At 42.2% G+C, this 21,389-nt stretch overlaps 1 protein-coding gene across 1 annotated transcript; it reads right to left on the bottom strand.

Moving 5' to 3' along the window:
* Positions 1-4,338: 4,338 nt before the first annotated feature.
* On the bottom strand, positions 4,339-21,343 carry SFT2D1 (SFT2 domain containing 1). Its single transcript, XM_063097955.1, has 8 exons — positions 21,195-21,343; positions 12,997-13,083; positions 12,340-12,422; positions 11,167-11,248; positions 9,049-9,084; positions 7,577-7,635; positions 6,172-6,201; positions 4,339-4,688 (listed from the first exon to the last, which is right to left on the bottom strand). Exons 1-8 carry the CDS (start codon positions 21,255-21,257, stop codon positions 4,649-4,651), a joined length of 480 nt encoding a protein of 159 aa, XP_062954025.1. The 5' UTR covers positions 21,258-21,343; the 3' UTR covers positions 4,339-4,648.
* Between the last annotated feature and the right edge of the window lie 46 nt (positions 21,344-21,389).

Consider the following 21,389-nt stretch of genomic DNA (forward strand, 5'->3'; position numbering starts at 1 on the left):
CAGAGAACAGCAGATCTATGAACTGTCTGACAGAGAATTCAGAACAACCCTCTTAAGGATGTTCAGTAAGTCACAAGAAAATACAGACGGAGGATTAAATGATATCTGCAAGCCAATCCAGAGGCAAAATGAGGAATTTGACAAAGGAATTGAATCAGTGAAAAACTAAAATAAAAAAGAGAAATTCTAGAAATAAAGAATACATCATCTGAACTGAAAACTCTATAGAACTCCAACAGAGGAAAGAATTAGCTCAAAAATAGAACATATGAAATTATCAAATTAGAGGAGCAAAAATAAACAGAATAAGAAGAAATGAAACAAATACAGCAAATATGGCACTCCCTCATGCAAAATAACATCTGCATAATTGGCATACCCAAAGGGGAAGAAAAAGGAAGAAATGTAGAAAGCATATTCAAGGACATAATGGCTGAAAATTTCCCAAGTATGGGTGAAAAAAATTGAAAAGGACACAAATAAATGGAATGACATACCATGTTCTTGGGTTGGAAGAATTACCATCATCAAAATGTCCTTTTTACACAAGGCAATCTACACATTCAATGCAATCCCTATCAAAATACCATGACATTCTCCACAAAAACAGAAAAAATGATCTTAAAATCTTTATGAAACCACAAAAGACCTGGTATAGCTAAAGCAATCTTGAACAAAAAGAACCAAGTTAGAGGCATCACACTTCCTGACTTTAAAATATACTATAAGGTTGTAGTAACCAAAATAGCATGGTACTGGCATGAAAACAGACACAGCTAATGGAAAAGAATAGACAGCGAGAAATAAGCCCACGCATTGACAGCCAACTGCTTTTTGACAAAGGTGCCAAGAATGTACAGTGGGGAGAGGACAATCTCGTCAATAAATGGTGCTGGGAAAACCGAATGTCCACACGTAGAAGACTGAAATGAGACCCTGTGTCTCACCCTACACAAAAATCAACTCAAAATGGACTAAAGGTCTATGGCCATTCCACCCTGAATGTGCCCAATCTCATCAAAATGGATTAAAGACCTAAATTTAACACCAGAAACTATGAAACTACTAGAAGAAAACTTAGGGAAAACACTACACAAAATGGGGGTGGGCAGCACTTTTTTGAGTGACACAAAGGCACAGGCAACTAAAGCAAAAATTCACAGATGGGACTACATCAAACTGAAAAACTTCTGCACAGCAAGGGACACTATCAACAAAGTGAAGAGACAACCTATAGAATGAGAGAAAGTGTTTGCAAACTGCACATCAGACAAGGGACTAGTATACAGAATACATAAGGAACTTTAACAATCCAACAGCCAAAAAAAACACCAAACAAAAAAAACCCAATTAAAATACAGACAAACAACTTGAACAGACATTTTTCAAAAGAAGACATACAAGTAGCCAACAAGCACATGAAAAAATGCTCAAAATCATTGGGGAAATGCAAATTAAAACCACAATGAGATATGACTTAATCCCAGTTAGAATGGCTGTGATCAACAAGACAGAGAATAACAAATGCTGGTGAGCATGCAGAGAAAAGGGAACTCTCCTGCATTGTTGGTGGGAATGTAAACTGGTATGGCCACTGTGGAAAGCAGTATAGAGATTCCTCAGAGAACTAGAAGTGATCTACCTTATGATCCAGCTATCCCACTACTGGGTATATACTTTGAGTATGAAATCAAGATATCAAAGACACCTGCACTCCCATGTTCATCATTATGCTATTTACAATAGCCAAGAGAAGGAATCAACCTAAATGTCCATTGAGAGATGAATGGATTAAAAAATTGTGGTATATATACACAATGGAATACTACTTAGCTATAAAAAGAAATGATATCCTAACATTTGCAGCAACATGAATGGAACTGGTGGACATCTTATTCCGTCCTGGAATCCTCCTGCACCAACACAGCAATATGCTCCCAGAGGTAGTTTCTGGAAACAATCACTCCAAACTGTAACTCCAGCAGTGGCCTCCAATCTAAGTTCCATTTTTGGAAGACTAGGATCCCTTTCGAAATAAGGGGCATCACTCTCTGGTAATCATCTGTGTGATCTGTCCCTAATCTGGCTCTTGCTGGGGCTCTGATGCTAGTGTCTGCCCCAGTTTGGTGCCTGATTTTATGTGTTTCACTTGACCCCTACTTCTCTCATACTAACTCCTAGAAGGCCCCTTACTTTGGTCAGGCTAAATCCTACAGCCAATGCAGGGCAAAAATAAATAATACCATTTCAATTTTTAAAAATATGTCTGGACTGAAATGGAACTGAACAGACATCTCTCAGTGAGAGTGCGAATTCTGCTTTCTTCCTGGTGCAGTGTTTCTGGGACACACTGACAAACGTGAAAACGGAACAGGATGGTTCAGCGGGGTGGCAGAAGGTGACGGACAGCCGCAGACTGTAGCCGCCCGAGACCCCACTGTGCACGCGGCCTGGCAAGCTGCAGAGGCTGTCGCGGCCTGGCTGCGCCCAGGGAGGTGTGGAACAGCCGGTGAGTTGGGGGGCTCCGCACATGACCTCTTTCCCCTCATCTGGGAGAACCAAGATCTCTTCCTTTCTACTACAGACGCTCTTTGACTTCGGATGGGGTTACATCCCGACAAACCCATCCTAAGTTGAAAATACCGCTAGTTGAGAATGCATTGAATGCACCTGCCCTAGCCAACGTCACAGCTTGGCCTGCCTACCTAACACGTGCAGAGACACTCACGTTAGCCTACAGGTGGGCAAGATCACCTAACCAGAGCCTGTTCTATGGCAGTGTTGGGTATCGTGTAATTCGAGGACTAAGTGTGGTCTCTACTGAGCACGTATCGCTTTCACACCACCCACATTAGAAAACCTGAAGGTCCGACCGTCGTGACTCAGGAGCTGTCTGTGCTGTCACCTACCAGCCGTCTAAATAAGATGATTCTTCTCCGGGTCTGCACGTGTTCTGCAGACACGCCTCCCCCGCGGTGGCTCCGCTCCCGGCTCCGATTCCCTCCCGGCTGGGTGAGCTGCCGTCCACACTAGCACGATATCCTGTGCGTACCTCTGCAGCCGCGGTCCCCACACCTCACTGTCACGACTGGGAATTAGTCTCCCATGACTGTGGCCTCCTGGGGACAAGGACGTTCATTGCACTTTCGTCTAGCTCCCACGCAGAGCAGGGAACTATTCTGCATCAGGGCAGCGGGGTCCTGGCGGCAGAAGCGCTCTGCGGTGCGGACCAGCCTCCCCGCAGCTTCGGCTCCCTGCACCCCCACTTCTGTGCTCAGCGATGGCCAGCCCTGCTACCCCATCTGTGCGACGCTCGCCGGCCAGCTGTGCAGGAAGCAAGCCTACATCGCCCTGGGGGCGCCTCCTTCACAGATCTCACCACCTCCTCGGTGTATGACCATCCGCCATCAGCCTTTCCTGCCACCTGCATTCTGACACTTGGCCAGGGCCAGCCACTGGCGGGGAGGCGGAGGCGAGGGGAGCTGGGCTATTTCTCCTGCGCTGCTTCTCCTCCGCGGCTCCAGCCCCTCCAGCCCCTCCAGCCCCGCTCCCGCTGCCGCACTGCCCCCGACACCTTTACAGCCAGGCCCACTCACACCTGCCCGCACCTGCACCTGCACCTCTGGCATGCGCTCTGCTCTCAGTCCTGCACCACTTCCCCGACACCTTTACAGCCAGGCCCACTCACACCTGCCCGCACCTGCACCTGCACCTCTGGCATGCGCTCTGCTCTCAGTCCTGCACCACTTCCCCAACACCTTCACAGCCAGGCCGACTCACACCTGCCAGCACCTGCACCTCTGGCATGCGCTCTGCTCTCAGTCCTGCACCACTTCCCCAACACCTTCACAGCCAGGCCCACTCACACCTGCCCTCACCTGCACCTGCACCTCTGGCATGCGCTCTGCTCTCAGTCCTACACAACTTCCCCAACACCTTCACAGCCAGGCCGACTCACACCTGCCAACACCTGCACCTCTGGCATGCGCTCTGCTCTCAGTCTTGCACCACTGGCGCATTTGTACTCAGCAGTATTACCTAGGACAGAGACTATCCTCTCATTTTTCTACAGAATGACTGCACAGTGCCTGAACTACATTTTATTGATCTGAATCAATGTACCACCCACTTAAAGTATTATAAATTTGATCCAGAAAATGTTATTTTTCCAAGGGGGGTTTATTTCAAAATTATAAAGATTTATATATTATTTTTTACTATACATAATAAGCAATTTTTAGCTTAAAGTAAAAAGTTTCACATTTAAAGTTTTTTCTAAAAGGTGTCTTAAAAATGTAGATATTTTTTTAAAAGCCAAAAAAGCTGAATATATCTTGCAGTACAGGTTTATCCCTTAAATATTTACATTTCAAAAACTGTTGTGAAAAGATTAACTGCCTAAAAATAATTTACAACTGTTAACAATTAAAATCTGCTTATCTTTGGAAGAGCATATTAAAGACACATAGTGAACTACATTTATAAGCATTTAACAATTTAATCAAACATGTAGTTTTCACCAGTATACAAAATGGTCTCAAACTGTCACTGCAGTTGTTTTGGGGTGATTATTATATCAGGAAAAGTAGCCTTCACCCAAAATAAGAGTATCAGCATTCAAATGTTCTTTTCCACGAGTTTCTGATTTTCAGCTTAGGACAGAAGAACAGCATTTAATGACTGCATCCCTGGTAAAAAAAAAAAAGGGGGGGGGCAGGGGGAGAAACCAATATAATAATCTTCCTCAAGAACAGATTTGCAGGATACGTTCCTGCCAAGTACACAATCACCTTTTTACATTAAACTCAGTGAACTCTCAACACATTTTTTCATTAACTAAAACTTCACTGAGCATCACTTAAAATCAAAAACTGAGACCTGGAAATATTTCGCTAATTTTTAAAATGGTATTTATCTTAGGAAACATTTATCAGCACATACACAGATCTTAAGAAGAAGAAATAACTTTAAATACTGAAAATAACCTAACAAAAGAATTAATGAACTGGATTTTAAAAGCAAATGTTTATAATCACATCCTAGAAATGCCGAAAAAATTAATGTGATAAACCTCATTCACATTTTCTTCCAAAACTGTATGTTTAAACTGTTACTTAATACTTCTGTTCATTTAAAAAAATCTTTTATGTAGACTGTTAAAAATACCCACTCAAAAAATTTGAGATTAATGGGCAAATTCTGTACACCACTTGTTGCTCTCAAGTGCAGGGCCCTGAACTCCTAGGCGAGAGAGGCTGTTCATCTCCAGAAGCCTTGCCATCTCTGCGGAGTCTCAAGGTGTGCGGCAGTGGATATCATGTCCAGGTAACCTTTCCTCCTCGCTAAGAAACCTCAGGAGGTCTCCTGGGTGAAGCTCTAGTGTGTGGTAAGTGAGCTGTGCAAAGTCGTTCTTCAGCTTTCTCACCTGAAGTTGACCCTATTTTGCTTTTTCTCCTTGTTTAAGTACTCATCAAAAAGAATCATACATTTGAAATGATATAAAAAATTTTCTACCAATTTCCTTCACTGTTCATATTTGGCATACAATTTTGCTGGTTTTCTTAATATACAACACATCTACAGATTTCACAAAAAGGCAAAGCCAAGCCTCACCAGAATCTTTTTCTGAATTGACCAGGTTTAGATTGGAATTAGTTCTGGCTTTTTCCGCCACAACTAAATTAATACAGTTCTCTGGAAAATATACAAAAATGAGTTATCTCTTGACATACAACTAAAATGCTTCTGCTGGATAAAAACAAACGTTCATGTATCACACCTCATTTTCCCAGCATTTTCCTTTTTTTAAAAAAGTAAACTTTGTTTTACTGGAGTCCCTCTATCCTATTTACTGAACATTTATAGCCACACAAAAGGGTCTAGAATCTCTTGTCAAAATTCCCTAACTGCACACGTTCACGTGGTGGGTAAGGAGAGAGTAAAAGCCTGACCTATCAGCTACACATACTCAAATGTTTACACACAGATACTCTACATGGCAAGATTCTATTCATCTCATTTAAATAGTAATTAATTTCCTTTTAGAAAGAAAGTCAAAGTTAACCAAAAAAGGCTTTAAATAATATTTTAATGTAAAAATTGTTTAAATTCATGTATTTGTGTAAATACAATTAAAAGACCAGAAACAAGATGGAATTCAGACAAGCTCACCTTGCATACGGGATGTACGACAGACTATACCTGCAAGAAAAATTCAAGTATGTTGAAATTTAATCTAAATAATGATTTTCTTTATGCCAAATGGACACATCTAACATCATAATAAATACGGCAGCATAATACTGTACAGCGGTTCTCAACGTGAGGCCCAGACCAGGGGCAACAGCATTGCCTAGGAACTTGTTAAAAATGCAAATTGTGAGCCCTACCCTAGACCTCCTGAATCACAAGGCTGTTTTAACAAGTAATCTGTGTTTTAACAAACTCTCTAGGTGATTCTGCTGCCTGCTAAAGTTTGAGCTTCTTATAATATAAAAACAGTACCCTCTTATTTGTTTTAACAGATACTGTAAAATAATTGAGAATAAATTATATTCTCTTTTAGGGATAAATCAATTATTAAGTATAGATTGGGCAATAAAAGGCAAAATATTAGAGACAATAACTAAGAGATTCAATTTAAATGTCTTCACATTTCAATGATAAAGAGTACAATAACATCGTACAGTTAATCTGAAGAATGTAGAGAACTAAATTAGCATTCGTTGATGCTACATCTATTAGTGGAAATGCAGGAACAGGGCCAAAGAGAGACTCATCCCAGGTCTGGTAACATCAAACAGGAGAGATTTAAACAGCAAAATCAGGAAGGGGTTTACAGACTAACATGACGTAGCTCGAAAGAACAAGGAAAAGCACCTCCTATTATCTAACACAGATGCGCACAGGGAGGCGGCAGGGCGCATACCCATGGCCTCCTGTGCAGGTGCACTAGATGCAGTGCAAGACCCAGAAGGCTGCAGGAAGGAGTGGAGTCTGATGAGGAAGAAAGGCAAAAGTGAATACTTGAAAAGAGGAAAAGGAAACTTCCGGTAGGGGAAGGCCAGGAAAGTCCTTAACAAGTATTTAATCACTGCTGAGGACATCTCCAGCTATCCCATGCCAGAGAGTCAACGTCAGAATGAATCCCACCAAGTAACTGTCCAGCAATAGAGTGCAGAACACGTGGTGAACTGATCTTCCCTTGCACTCCTCCTGTGATTTGGCCTCGCTTTTATGGGTTCGTAAGGCATCACCTCTGTTTATCATTTCTTTCACATGGTGGAAAAGGACTGAATGCATCACTGTATAACTCTGTAGGAACAGCACCCCACCCCAGCACTGAAGTAACCCCTCCACAGCTCTCCTGAAGGCACCGAAACCCACTGCAGGTCCAAGAGGACTCACCCCAGATCTCAGCTCATCTGACCTCACGGGAAGGTCTGGCTGCAAGGCATGTGCTTCAAATCACCAGAATAAATGCAATGATGTTGCTAGGGCTTTGCAGGTTCCAAACAAAATGCTTATCACATCTCAGGCAATTTTAACTTTTTAACTAGTACAGGGAAAGACTTACCAGGTCATTGACAAAAACTGCAATATGCAGAATAATACGGCCAGTCCCTTCTTATGCCACTAACAACAGCAAAAACAGGGAAATGAGTTTAAAACCTAAAAGATATTTTTCACAAGTTCAATTCTTCCCCTTCAAAAATGTAGATAATAGTTCCATTTATTTTCTGTGTTAAATTTTAGTCTGAAAAATTTAAGATACAGTTGATCTCAAACTTAAATATCCATAGAAATTTACATTTCTAAAACTGTCTATATCCACATCCCAGTTCCAGCCAGCCACCAAAAAATAAATACATAAAGCTATCTGTATCCATTAATTAAAATTCTGCAACATATATTACATTAAATACATGTTACTGAAACAACTGTGCATAAGCTGAAAATACCAAACTCTTAAGAGTTAGGTCTTTAAAGTCATCGTTAACTTTTTTAGCATCAACATTTAAAACTCTGCAGTTAGATCTGTATCTCACAAAGGATTCATTTCACTCACTCCCACTTGCTCCTTTTCTTGAATTATTTTTTGAAGGAATACTGTATTGTGTTGTGATCTTCTGGAATAACACAAACAGTTTCCATGGTCGTTTTAAAATGATCTATTTTAAGAATTCCTAGTCCATTGTTACTTTTATTTACTTCTTTATTTTTAATCAATTGTCTGTAAATAAACAAGCTGCTAGACCATTCCAAAACCAGAAATCGATGTTCCATGGGGATGTGCAAAAATTATGTAAGAACATTCTTTTAAGTTATCATTGAGAAATGAGGTCTAAGTGAATCTCATATAACTAGAGTTCAGTCCTTACATCATCAAAATAAAAAAGGACACCAGAACATTTTTGATAGAATATTTCTAAAATGTATTATACACCGCCCTTCTCTAAAATGTATAGTTTTCCTGATGGCTCAAAAACTGCCTCAAATCCTTTTGGGGAGTGGGCAGGGTACAATAATTAAATATATTTTAAAATGAGGAGCATCACTTTACAACTCCACTGAGTTGCAATACGGTAACTACTTCCCCTTTTGCATAAGTGCTATGAGACTGATTTGGGTTGTTCTGTCTCTTCCGTGTTAGCTGCTCTGTCATCTGCCCTCCCTCCTGCCAGCTGCGCCCTCCCTGACCTCGAGGCTTGGCACAGCCCCACCAGCTCACACAGCAGACAGAGAACACAGACCTGAGCAAATGCCACCCACATACAGGGCGCTGGGGAGGAGTCAGCCCAACCTACCGTGGTAAGCATGTGCCCACGTGTGCCAATTAACTACCTCTGTCTCTGTGGTACAGAGTAGAATCTATTGCACATCTAGCCACTGACTGGATGTCACCATGTCAAATTTTAGGGACACCTAATCTCTGGAGGGTTTTAAGAAAACAGACTTGGAGCTGTTTTGAGATGATGGTGTAATGACACATCACCTGGTGAGGGGACACACAATTATCAGAAAGCCAACACGACTACTACAACTTACCCAAAGAGCAGCACACAGGGTAAACACAAAACACAGCTGCAGAGAAGGAAAGCGTAAATTACAAATTTTAGATCCTTTAAAAAACCTGATTAAAATGCATAAACTATTCTGCATTTGTTTGCATAGATAATATACCTTAGAACAGAAATAATGAGACAGCTGACTCTAGTTTTACTTACATATTCCATGAGTATTAGTTTAACATCTATGACTGCAATATTCCTTGGCAAAATGGATGCACCTAATGAATAATCTGCTGATAAAGTAAACTGAACATATGAGGAATGTTTTAGAGTAACAAAAAGCTGTTCTTATGAATGCTTATGTTAATGTTTAGTAACAGGATATTGCCAACACATCAATTAGTACAGCTGCTAATAACAGTAAATTTTATTTCACTCAGCTTTATGTAACTATTCTACTGTTACAATTTTTCATACAGAAATACTATACTCTCGTTCCATATCCCTGTGAAAGCAACTCCAACTGTCCCCTAACCTGTGTCCCCAAAGCAGGCCCTGGAGTGAACGTGAACGGGAGGAGGCTTGGCGTTGGAAAGACCTAGTAAGACTCCAGCTCTGATGCCTGTCACCCGAGTGTCCTTGGTCAAGTTAGTTAACATGTCTAGACTTCAGTTTTCTTCTCTTTGAAAGGAGAGTGTCTACCCACGCACTGTCAAGAGCTGCTGTAATGAATAACTGAGAATGCGTCTGTAACGCGGCAAGTTGGACGCTGGCATAGGGAAGGTGCTCCATAGGTGGTGGCACCTCCTCACTGCCACCATGGGCAGGATCTATGTGAGCGGTAAATCAGACCATGCCAGGTGTTCAACGCGCAACAGTGACTCAAGTCCTCACCAAAGTTATCCCACAAAAGTAATTAATGGTTCCTTTTGGGAAATATTTTATATTTCCAAATGTTCTGACATTCTCTTGACCTCATGTTTGTTTGTGTAATGTTATATAGTATGTTACTAAAAAGGTTAAGTGATAAAGTGCCAAGATATCTTAAATAAAACAAATCTAAGTAAAATCTTAGTGGAATATAAACTTCTTGTCATCTAACAGTGTAAGATAATTTCTTAGTAATCTAGGTAAAGTTAAACGTTAGCATACATGTTGATGTACACGCTAATGTAGGAAACTGAAAATGACTGGAAGAGTTATAAAAATGGTAATAAAATATGAAGTTGAATAAGGCCATAAAAATAAAAAATTGAGCTAGAAAATTAGGTTTTTTTTCCTCTGGTGAGGAGATGGGAGACTGTCAGGCAGATTACAGTTAAAAAAACTTTTACTTATAAATTAACACAGATTACTTGTGTTTGAAAAACTAATGTTAATAGTTAAAAGTAAAAACTAATCAGCTAATGTTGATATTTAAGTTCTTTAAATATCAGAAATCCTTTAAGGCAAAAGAAATCTGCAAAAGACCCAGAACAAGTAAGTTAGGAACCAGAGGCACAGAAGAGAGGGACTTGGATTTCTCTGCCCGTAACACACAAAACAATGGTCAGCTAAACACCCACAATGCATGACAACAACCCCACTTCCACCTAGCTCCAGATAAAAAGAACACTTAACTGAAGTGTGACGATGTGATAGTCACATACAGAACTCACCAAGCAATGGACAGCACAGCAAAAGGTGCTGTTATAAGAGCCATACTGTTAGAATTATTTGTCAAGCGGACAAACAGGGAAGGGACAAAGCCAGATGACAAATAATGCCAGTTCTCCCTGAGAAGATTCAAATGGACTCAGAAGTAACCTGTCTTCTATCCCTATCCTCCAAAGGATGCAAATCACGATCCATTAAGAAACAGTCTACAGTACAGGGCTTAAAAATAAAAATACATCCAGCTCCAGTTTTCATTTTCAATACAAACTGCTACAACCTTAGATATATGCAACAGAGAGCAGGCCTTACCCAGCCAATAATTTTAGATAATACTCTATAATTCAAACTCTTTAACCACACAGCCTTAAGGATATAATTATTATATTCAACAAGAGAAATAAAACAATAGTACATACGTAAAAGCAGGCAATTATTCATAAATTAATAATGAAAAAACACTTCAATAAAAGTTTTTTTTAAATTATCATCATTTACTTACAAGCATAATAATTGTTGCAAACAATCTTGTTGTTTCAAACATCTTTTTCAGTTGCTTCATGGGTCCCATTAGAAAGCATGTACTATTAGAAACAAATAAAATACCTCAGAGATCGGTCTACTAATTTGTCTCGCTATGCAAAAATAAACTGCTTTTAAAAAAAGAAATCCTATATTAGTTTATTTAATAAAACTCTCTCACTAAATTTGTTTTCTTTTTTCCTTTACTTTAAAAGGAAACTTCACAACTATTCCAACAGATATGCTATAGTTTGAATGTGTCCCCTCCAAAATTCAGGGGTTATCAATGTGAGAGTATTAAGTGGTGGGGCTTGAACAGGGGATTAGGCCATGAGGGCTCACACGGAGGCTGCTCCTCCACTCGTCTGCCACATGAGGACACAGCCTTCCTCCCCTCCGGAGGATGCAGCCCTCACCAGACACCAAACCTGCCAGCACCTTGATCTTGGACTTCCCGGCCCCCGAAGAAAAATGAATTTCTGTTCATTATAAATTACGCCAGTCTGTGGAATTCTGCTATAGCAGCACAAAACAGACTAAGACAATCAACATACCCAAAGATGCATCAAAGATTCTCAAAAAAGGAATCCCTGAACACTCAATCTAAGGTAGCTGCAAGATCACTGCTGCTCCACCCTATCTGAACTCTCTGCACAGCACCAATACCATCTCCCCCACTACAGCATAAGCTCCACAGGAGCAAGGACCACAGTGCAGCAGCTGTAAGTCTGGGCACTGGAGCCCGCTGTCTGCTGGAAATCCTGCCTTAGTCTACTCACTAGGCACATCATGGTGGGCAAGTGACTCACCCTCCCTGTGAGCTCTCCCTACAGCTCCAACTATGGGATGGGGATGGTAAGAGAACCTACCTGATAAACTTGTTGTTATAAATAGAGAACATTTAGAATAGTCCCTGGCACACAGTAAGGTCCTCCCAAATGTTGGCTATTCTTACCATCAATACTCTATTATTGTAACAGTTACATACCAGGAGCCAATAAATATTTATTGAATGAATATAAATTTTGTGACTGAATTCTTCTATACATGTAAAGAGCTACAGAAACATATCCTAATTGGGAAGTGTTTATTAGAAAGATAAATTTGGTAGTGACAGCAAACATATTTTGAGAAGCCAAAGTTACATACATACCTGGCTAATGCCGCAAGATTTCCAAGGGTATAAAACACTGCAAAAAGCTTTATACCACCAGGAAGCCACAGCAATCCAGTTCCCTAAGTGAAGATATGATAGTTATTTAAAAATAATTTTATGATTTTAATGACTTGAAATATAAACGTGCTACTACAGTGCTAATAATGTATTATGTAATAATATGTTTAAATATAAATGTGCTAGTATACAGTCTCTGATTACATAGCAAAAAAATCAGTTAATTTTCAATGTTATAACTAATATGAGTCTTCTGCCTATTTGCATAAGTATATATAAATGAGTCATAAAAAAACTTTCATTGCACTCGTCACTAAATGTCACTCTACTTAAATATTCATTTTAAATGGCAAGTTAAAAAAGGCAATAATCATATCTAAATTATTGACCCTCCAACTCTCTTAACCCACACTGATTTTTCTTAAATAAAATTATTTCAACAATCCATAAAACTTCCCAAAATGTTAATTCCTACATCTTTTTATTGATCTCTATCCCTCTATTTCAGGTGACTAAATATGTACCATCAAAACAGTCTAACAAGGATTTAGATAAAGTAGATTGCTTGTTGGTACTAAATGAGATTATTAGTCTAAGTCAAAATAAAAATTTTTAAGCAATACAGTTTTCACTCACAAGGATAGAACAGAAAATGCCACACACAAAGCATATGGCAAACCACTTCAATCTGGTGTTGAAACTAAGGGACGAGGCATCCAGGACCTTAAGAAAGAAAGAAAATTAGAATATGTTCTTAAATCACTATCTGCCAATCTGATTCTCTATATTAATTTAAGGCAAAGATTTACTTTAACATATACTCTGAACCTTTGTTTTACTTTACAAATTGCAGTGTCATTTAAGAATATTAAGATTCCATAATTGTTAAAGGAAATATGAACATGGTCTGGGTAGCAGATGATATTGAAGAATAACTGCTAATTTTGCTAAATCTGATAACAGTATTGTTTATGTTTCACAAAAGTCCTTACCTGTTAGGGACAGAAGATGCATATCGATATGGATAAAATGACAGAATGTACGAGATATAAGATGTGAGGACTGAAAAAAAAAAATAGAGGATGGACAAAACAAGGCAGGCAATCTCTCAACTTCTCTAGGTCTTAGGTTCCCCAGATGCAGGGCCTGAGACGAGGACGCTTACGCAGGAGTTGCTCTCAGCAGAAACCTCTAAGGAAGTGAAGAAAGCTGAATACAGAAACGGAAGGAACCAAGAAAGGAACTCTAGTGGTTTAAACTAGATTTCAGCCTTGGCCTGCAGTGTAAACTGCATGCCTCTGGAACCCACCTGCCATCAGCTGGGCATTGGCTATAGGCTGGGGTGGAGAGGAGGTGATGGCACACCTGAGAGTGGGCAGCAGTTGGGTGGGGTGGGTGATGAAGCTTCGCCACCTAATAGAGGGAACCTGGGCAGGCACAAGCTGTGTCTACCACAGGACACACCTGACAATTTCCATTAAAGAAAGTTAATTTACAATCAACTCATGAAAGCTTTGGATATCTCCTCAACCACAGTGAAAACAAATTTTTGAAATAATAATTTATTTTAGAGCAACAGCATTCTTATATGTCACACAAATTCTAACCAAACTATGTGGGAAAGAAGTAGAAATTACTATCCAGTCTCTATACAATCTGATAACCCAGCATACAGTAACAATTAAGTAAACACATTTAGGTCACTAAGTACACTATTAAAACTTATTTCCCCAGTAAGGCTGAAAAAGTATCAACAACAGCTGTTTCCAAAAACTATAAATATGCAATAAGGATTTATATTCCAAAATGTAAATTTCTAATTTACACTACCATATACACTTAAAAATAAGACTGCATGCTTATGATGTATTTTCAAGAAAAATGAAACAAAAATTGAAAGTTTTATATGCAACAGCTCAAAATACTTTTGTTTACATTCCTTACCTTAACAGATTAATCTGTGAATCCTTATGTAGCATGAAAAGTAGATAAAAAATAACTAAATATTCTGTCAATGTAACATATATCACTTTTTAATACATTAAAAAAAATTTACTTTAATTCACAGACATTCTTGTTTCCAGCAATGTCATCTGTTCATAGCAAAACTGATCACTTGATTTTAAACAAAGAATGAACATGTCTACAAAAACATCTAAATTTCATTCTCTGATCAGGAAGAATACAAACCAAGCATACTTTAACTACAAAGAACAGAATAAACCCTAAAGACTACACATTACATAGCAAATGATCTAACAGTTCATTTAAAAAAAAAAAAAAAAAGAAAAGAAAATATGTTACCTAGCTCGATTTAGCCATTCCACAGTGTATCTCTCTCTTTCTCTCTCTCTCAAAAGATCATGTTGTGCATCCTAAATATATACAATTTTTTTTTTTTCTGACCTGTAAGGGGATCGCAACCCTTGGCTCAGTGTTGTCTGCACCACGCTCAACCAGTGAGCGCACTGGCCATCCCTATATAGGATCCGAACCCGTGGCCTCAGCACCCCCCGTGCCGCACTCTCCCGAGTGAGCCATGGGGCCAGCCCCTAAATATATACAATTTTTTATCTGTCAATTAAAATATGGAATATTACACTAATCATTATTCCTAAAGATTAGTGTGAGTCAGCAATGATCTGAGAAGGACTTAACAAGAGGGAAAAGCATCCATTTTTACTTTCTTTTTTTGTTCTTTTACTTTATCAATATACAGTGTAGTTGATTTTTGGGTCCCTTTATCAATTCCTCCTTTTCCTCCCTCGCTCTCCCCTCTCTCCTCCACCACATCTGTTCATCTGTCTTAACAAGTTCAAGGAATTGTAATTGTTGTGTCTTTTTTTTCTTCCCCCCCTTATTTGTTTGCATTTTTACTTTCTCTCACAAGTTTAAATCACCCTATTGTTCATAAGTTCAATGGCTGGTTTTCAATGGCCAGTTTATTTTTCTCTCAGCAACAAAACAGCATGGTTATTTACGTAATAGTACGTCTTTTTCCTTTTATTGCCATCTTCTACATGATGATCTTTAAAGTGAAACATTATGACAAATTATTTCCATTTGGAAATATGGAATATTCAATCCACAAATGACTTCTCCCAAGCCTTGCAAATTGTCTAGGATACAGAACAAATCATGGATTTCCTCACTCCTAATTGGGAAAACTATACATGCTTCAACATGCACCATAACCCGGCACTGCATTTCCATGCAGGAGACAGAGGAACGCGAAACTTCAGGTCTGCCTGCTACTTTCTTTTCCAACCAACATCAGCAACATTCTCATCAAAACCAGCAACTTTGTTGATCTTTAAATTTAGTCTTAGAAAAAAATATACATTAAAATTGTCACCTCCCCACACCCCCAAAATACTGCTACCAATTATTTTACTTATGTGTTATCAAAGGAAGAGGAAGCAAGGACAAAACACCTTTAGAGCAGGGGCCACTCTCCGCATTCTCAGGTGCTCTCTTCCTGCTGCAATCAACAGCACCGCCTACAACTAGGACTTCATTAATTAAAAAAACAGCAACAAAAAACTAGTTGGGAAACATAGAGAAAATCATATTCCTAGCAACAAAGACATTAAAGATGAATGAATGGATCCCATGGCACAGCAGAAAATGCTGCTATTTCTACAAGCGATGAAGAAGCTGAGGACCAGATCTGCACTCCACCAGGGGACGGCTGCGGAGACCTGAGCTCCTGGGCTACTGCCATTCAAATAAAAGACAAACGGTGTGGCTTTCAATAACAAATACACTGAATCCAGTATTCCTACCATTCCTTTTTCAAGATGACAGTGGTGTATAAAAAGATAAAGACAAGTAGAAAAGTGAGCAAAAGACACAGGCATCCACAGACCCTCTCATGTGGGCTGCACACTGCACCCCCTCGGGGTCCTGCTCCACAGAACCAGTCCAAGCAGTGCCGCCCACGCCCCAAGCCCCACAGCTCCCCGACCCTGGGGCTCACACATTCCTCATCTCTGTGGCCTTGTGCTCTCCCCGTGACTCTCTCATTCAGGACTCCTGACCACAGGCCTGGGCCTAGGATCCACGTGAGGGATCCTGTCTGACTTCCATGTCATGTGGACAGCCTGGCCCTAGCCTTTCTGTTCCTAGCCCCCTAACGTGCAATGGCCTTTCCCAATCTCCTCCCAGTGTCAGGTTGATTCAACAGGAGGTGGGGCTTTTGGGAGATGACTGGGTCATGAAGCCAGAGACCCCACAGAGCTGCCCTGTTCCTTCTGCCATGTAAGGACACAGCCAGGAGGCTGTGAACCAGGAAGTGGGTTCACTGAAAGTAATGTGCCTTGACTTTGGACTTCCAGTCTCCATAACTGTGAGAAATAATTTTCTGTAGTCTGTAAGTCACGTGGTCTAAGGTATTTTATTAGAGAGGACTAATGGACTATGACACCTTGCAAATGGTCTGTTAAATAAGTGAGTGGGGTTTCCAGGAGTCTTCTGTAGAATGTTCCCACATTACATCCTGGCCATCCAACCACCAGCAAGTGCCTTACAACAGTTCCTTCCCTCTCCTCAGGAGATGTCCAAACCCAAACTCTCATTCACTCCTTCCCTCAACAAGTATCTATGAACAGATATTTTATGCGAGGTGCTTGATAGCTTCTAGACATGTAGTAGGGACCAAGACAGGCAAGTTCTCAGCCCACATGGTGCTCACCTTCAAACAGGGGAACACAGGCGACGAACAGACGAAAGGCAGTTAGTTACAAGCTGGGGCGAGTTCTGCAGAGGACGCAAACACGGGTACAGCACCTGGGATCAGGAAGGGCCTCTCCACAGAGGTGAAGACGTAGGAATAAAAGCCAACCTTGAAAAGGGCTAGCTTGGGGCACTCCAGAAAAAGGAAATGCAAATGCTAAGCCCCCAGGCTGAAGAAAATGGCTCAGACCCTCAGAACAATGAGAGGAAGGAGGGCTGGACTCGCAAGCGCTGGGAGAGCAGGTGTTGGCAGGTAGAAGTGGACCACGTGCAGGTCTGAGAGCCACTGTACTTTTTCCAAGTGCTACAGGAAGTCACTGAAGGATTCATCAAGGGAGGAATACAATGGGATTCTCTAAGACCTGGTTCAGGTCTCTTCATCCTTGAATGCTTCCCAGACATCTCATGAGGAGGGGGCCCCAGAACACATCTACCGTACCTTCCTACCCATTCACTCCCCCACTCTCTTAATCTCTTCCTACCTTCTCCTTGAACTCCCAAGACCCACCTCCTCCAAACTTTTGCTGGTGACCTTATTTCCTATTTCAGCGACAACAGTTAAGGAATTCCCACACACTCCAACCACCACACCTACACCTGCACCTGAGACACCCTTGGCCTCTCCTCCTGCGAGCCCGCGTGCTCGCACCCCTGCATGCTCCCACCAGGCAGCCTTTCTGTTGGGTACTAGATCCTACCACTCCCCAAGCACTCCTGGGCAGCACCCTGGCAATGATTCCCTCTTGCCAGCATTATCCTTTTCCCATTTCCTAGACCATTCCCAAATGCACAGAAACATCCAGTGTTTTCCCTGGAAAAATAAAATGTTCCCTGCCCCCACTTCTTCCTCCAACTACCATCTGCTTCTCTGCTCTACGGCAAAAATCAGAGATATCCACACTCGCCATCTCCACTTTCTGTTGCTATTACCTCCTGACCCTCTTCAGTCAGGCCTTCATTCCCACCTAGTCACCAAAACTGCTCTCGTGGAAGTGACCGTGACCTCCGCTGATAATCTTTCTTAACTTACGTGACACATCATAGCACTGGACCCCCTTCCTGAAACTCTCTTCCTTCACAGCCCAGGACATCGCGCTCTCTCGGTTCTCCTCTCGGCTTTCTCTGTCCTCCTACCCTTTACACACCAGAGACATCCAGAGGTCAAACCTGGACCTCATCTCTTTTCCACTTATACACAATCCCTTGGTGATTTCATCTCATATTTCCTCCCATGAAGTCCAGAACCTTACGTACAGTTGCTCTCCTGACATCTCCGCTTGGATGCTACCTGGCACCTCAGACTTAGCACCCATCCTGAAGTGATTTTCCTCCCCAAACCTGCTCCTCCCAACCTCAGTTGATGGCAACTCCATCTTTGCAGCTATTCGGGTCAGACACCGCAGAGGCATCCCTGGCTCCTCCTTCTCTCACACACCAAGTCCATCAACAGCAAGCCCTGGTGGCTCTATGTTCACACCATTTACAGAACCTGACCCCTTTTGTTTAACTGCCTGTCGGGCCTTAAAACTAATGCCACCTTAAGTGACATTACAAGTGGTGCCATTATGGGCCCACAAGGGCGTATTAATGTGGCAGCCTAAGAAGGTGCTGGGAGGAAGTAGGGTGGAAGTGTCTGCGGGAATCTTGCCTTAGCCCTTATTGGCCAAATATGCGCTTCCACGCTCGTGAACACTGCGTGATTGCAACAGCTAGGCATTGAGACAGGATGCATGCTCTCGTAACCTTTAAGCTGATTGGAGGATGTAAAAACCTCCCGTCCCCATTTGCCTTTAAAAGCAAGTGCTTGTGTGACAGAACTGCTTGACAGAACCCCCACCACATCTGAGTGTGTCCTTTAACGGGCTGGTTGGGGCCGGCGCCTGTGCTCACCTCTCTTCACAGCTCTCTTTCCCCGTCTCCTCCCAACGGGGACCAGAGGGAAAAAGGAATCCGGGCAATTCGCTCGCCCACCAAAAGGGAAAAGACTGATAACGAGGCTAGGGCTGTTCTGGTCCACCGGCAGCGGACCCGACAACTGCCGTCACTTCTATCACTCTGATTCAAGCCACAGTCACTTCTTGCTGGGACTGCTGTACTAGTCTCCTGGCCAGTCTCTAGGCTTCCACCCTTTTGCCACTACAGTCTGTTCTCCATGGAAGAGCCAAAGTGATCCTTTAAAATCTAGGTCGGTCACCCATCACTTGGCTCAAACCCACAGGCTTCCCATAGCACTCAGAGTAAAGTAAAATCCTTTCTATGGCCTCCAACCCCACATGACCAGGAACTCACTTCCTGCCTGACCTTGTCTCCTACATTTGTCTATCTTCTCTGTCTCTCTGCTCAAGCCACTCTGGCCTCCTCACTGGCCTTGAACATGTGGCCCACACTCCACTCAGGGCTCTTTATCTGCTGCACCCTCTGCCTGGGATGCTCTTACTCACATGAGTTGTAGAGACATCTCAACAGCTCTTCAGATCTACGCTCACCTGTCGCCCTAACAGGGAGGCCTTATCTGACCATCCTACATAATATGGCAATCCCAACCTCCTCAACCTGCTTTAACTTTTTCCAAGTGACTTAGCACTCTCTGACATGTTACAGACTTACTAGTTTATTAATTGTTTCCCTCAATTAAAATGTAAGTTCCATATGAGGGAGGTTTTTATGCTGGTCATTGTTATAACACCAGCATCTTGAACAGTACCACATGTGTAGATAGATAACTTGAATAAGCCAAATGACTGAATGAACTCACAGCACTTGTTGAAAGCAGTCAGTCACTCTAATCTTTAATCAATTACTTCCCTGCATATTTTTCTCCCCTCTAGACAGTGGGCCTAAGGTTTAGAGCAGCATTGTCCAACAGAATTTTCTGCAATAGAAATGTTACATATATGCACTGTCCAATACAGTAGCCACTAACAACGCATGCCTACTGAACTCTTGAAATGTGGCTGGTGTAACTAAGGAGCTGAATTTTATATTTTACTTAATTTTACTTAATTTTAATTTAAACGGCCACATGTGGCTATGGTACTGTATTGTACAGCACAGATCTAGAGCATCAAGTCAAGCACAAAAAAGTGGTTCAAAAAAGGTCAAATGAGTTGAGTAAGCCATATACACTGTCTTTCTGACATTTCTGATATTACTATGTATAAGTTCTTGTATTACTATTTATAAAGTTAGAGAGTTCACTGAGTGCAGATTCTTGTCTTAGAGTCTCTGAACCTTCTCAGACTAGCCCAGAACCCTGCCCACAAGAACTGCTGAATAAATATGACAAGGAAGCAAGTCAGTTAAGGAAAAGAGAAAAACAAAAGATCCTTGGGTAATACAATCCACCTTAAATGTTCAACTTCTGTGGCCAGCAAACAAGAATCTGTTCGCATGCAAATAATAAGAATACTCACAAAGCACTTCCTGCTCCACTCCTATTTTTAAACCTCCTATAGGAGGAAGTAACCCTTATCAAGTCCCATGGGTAAAGCGCAGACACAAGGGTTTTTGTTTTTGTTCTAAGCTCTCATCGGGCTCACTGCCTTAACAGACAACTTTTAATTCAATATCATTTTCCTTTTCAACGACCTGTTTTTCCTCCAGTCTCCCTCTTCCAAAAGATACGCACCCACTCACAGACCCCCATTTACCTCCACGTGCAAACGGATGCCACAAGCTTGAAGATGTCGGGTCACTACTGCTCTCAGGATGAGTGACCCGCACACCCACCTGCGCTGCGCAGCCCGAGTCCGGACGCCCACGCCAGGCTCAGGAAGCCCAGCAAAGGCTGAGTGAGGGAGGCGTGGGGCGGACGGGTTACCTGGAAGAGGGTGGTCAGCAGCAAAGCGGCTTCCTGAATCACAAGGCCAAATGCGGGGATTGGGGGTGGGTTTCAAAGTGGGCGTACGCAGACTCCATGAAAGCCCGGAAAAACCCTAACTCTTCCCAGGAGGCGGGTGGAGCCCTCCTCCTTCCACTGGCCGAGCAGAGGGGCCCAGGTCTCCGACTACTGGGCCCGGACCCACACCCACTAGTGCCCGCTCCGCCCGTCCTCGCCGCGGCCGGGAACCGGGAGCCGGGAGAGGGCGCGGGCTCGCTACCTGCGAGGTCAGGCCCTGCTCCTCGTCATCCTGGCCGTTCAGGACCCGCCGCAGCTTCTCCATGGCCCTGCTCCCGGGCCGCAGCGCCGGCCACTCACTCTCCGGCCCCCCGAGCCCACCTGGAAACCCGGAAGCCGAACCCCCACGGACCTACCGGAGGTCTGGGTACGCCCACTTCCGGCACGCCGCCGTGTG

This window comes from Cynocephalus volans, chromosome 5 (genome assembly GCF_027409185.1).
Source record: "Cynocephalus volans isolate mCynVol1 chromosome 5, mCynVol1.pri, whole genome shotgun sequence".
In the NCBI taxonomy this organism is placed as follows: Eukaryota; Metazoa; Chordata; class Mammalia; order Dermoptera; family Cynocephalidae; genus Cynocephalus; species Cynocephalus volans.

Excerpts from the sequence above, each read along its gene's own strand:
- SFT2D1 (XM_063097955.1), bottom strand. The coding sequence starts at position 21,257 with ATGGAGAAGCTGCGGCGGGTCCTGAACGGCCAGGATGACGAGGAGCAG. Across the intron at positions 13,084-21,194 it reads AGCAGGGCCTGACCTCGCAG|GTCCTGGATGCCTCGTCCCT; the intron begins GTAGCGAGCCCG and ends TTCTTTCTTAAG. Across the intron at positions 11,249-12,339 it reads AATCTTGCGGCATTAGCCAG|TACATGCTTTCTAATGGGAC; the intron begins GTATGTATGTAA and ends TGTTTCTAATAG.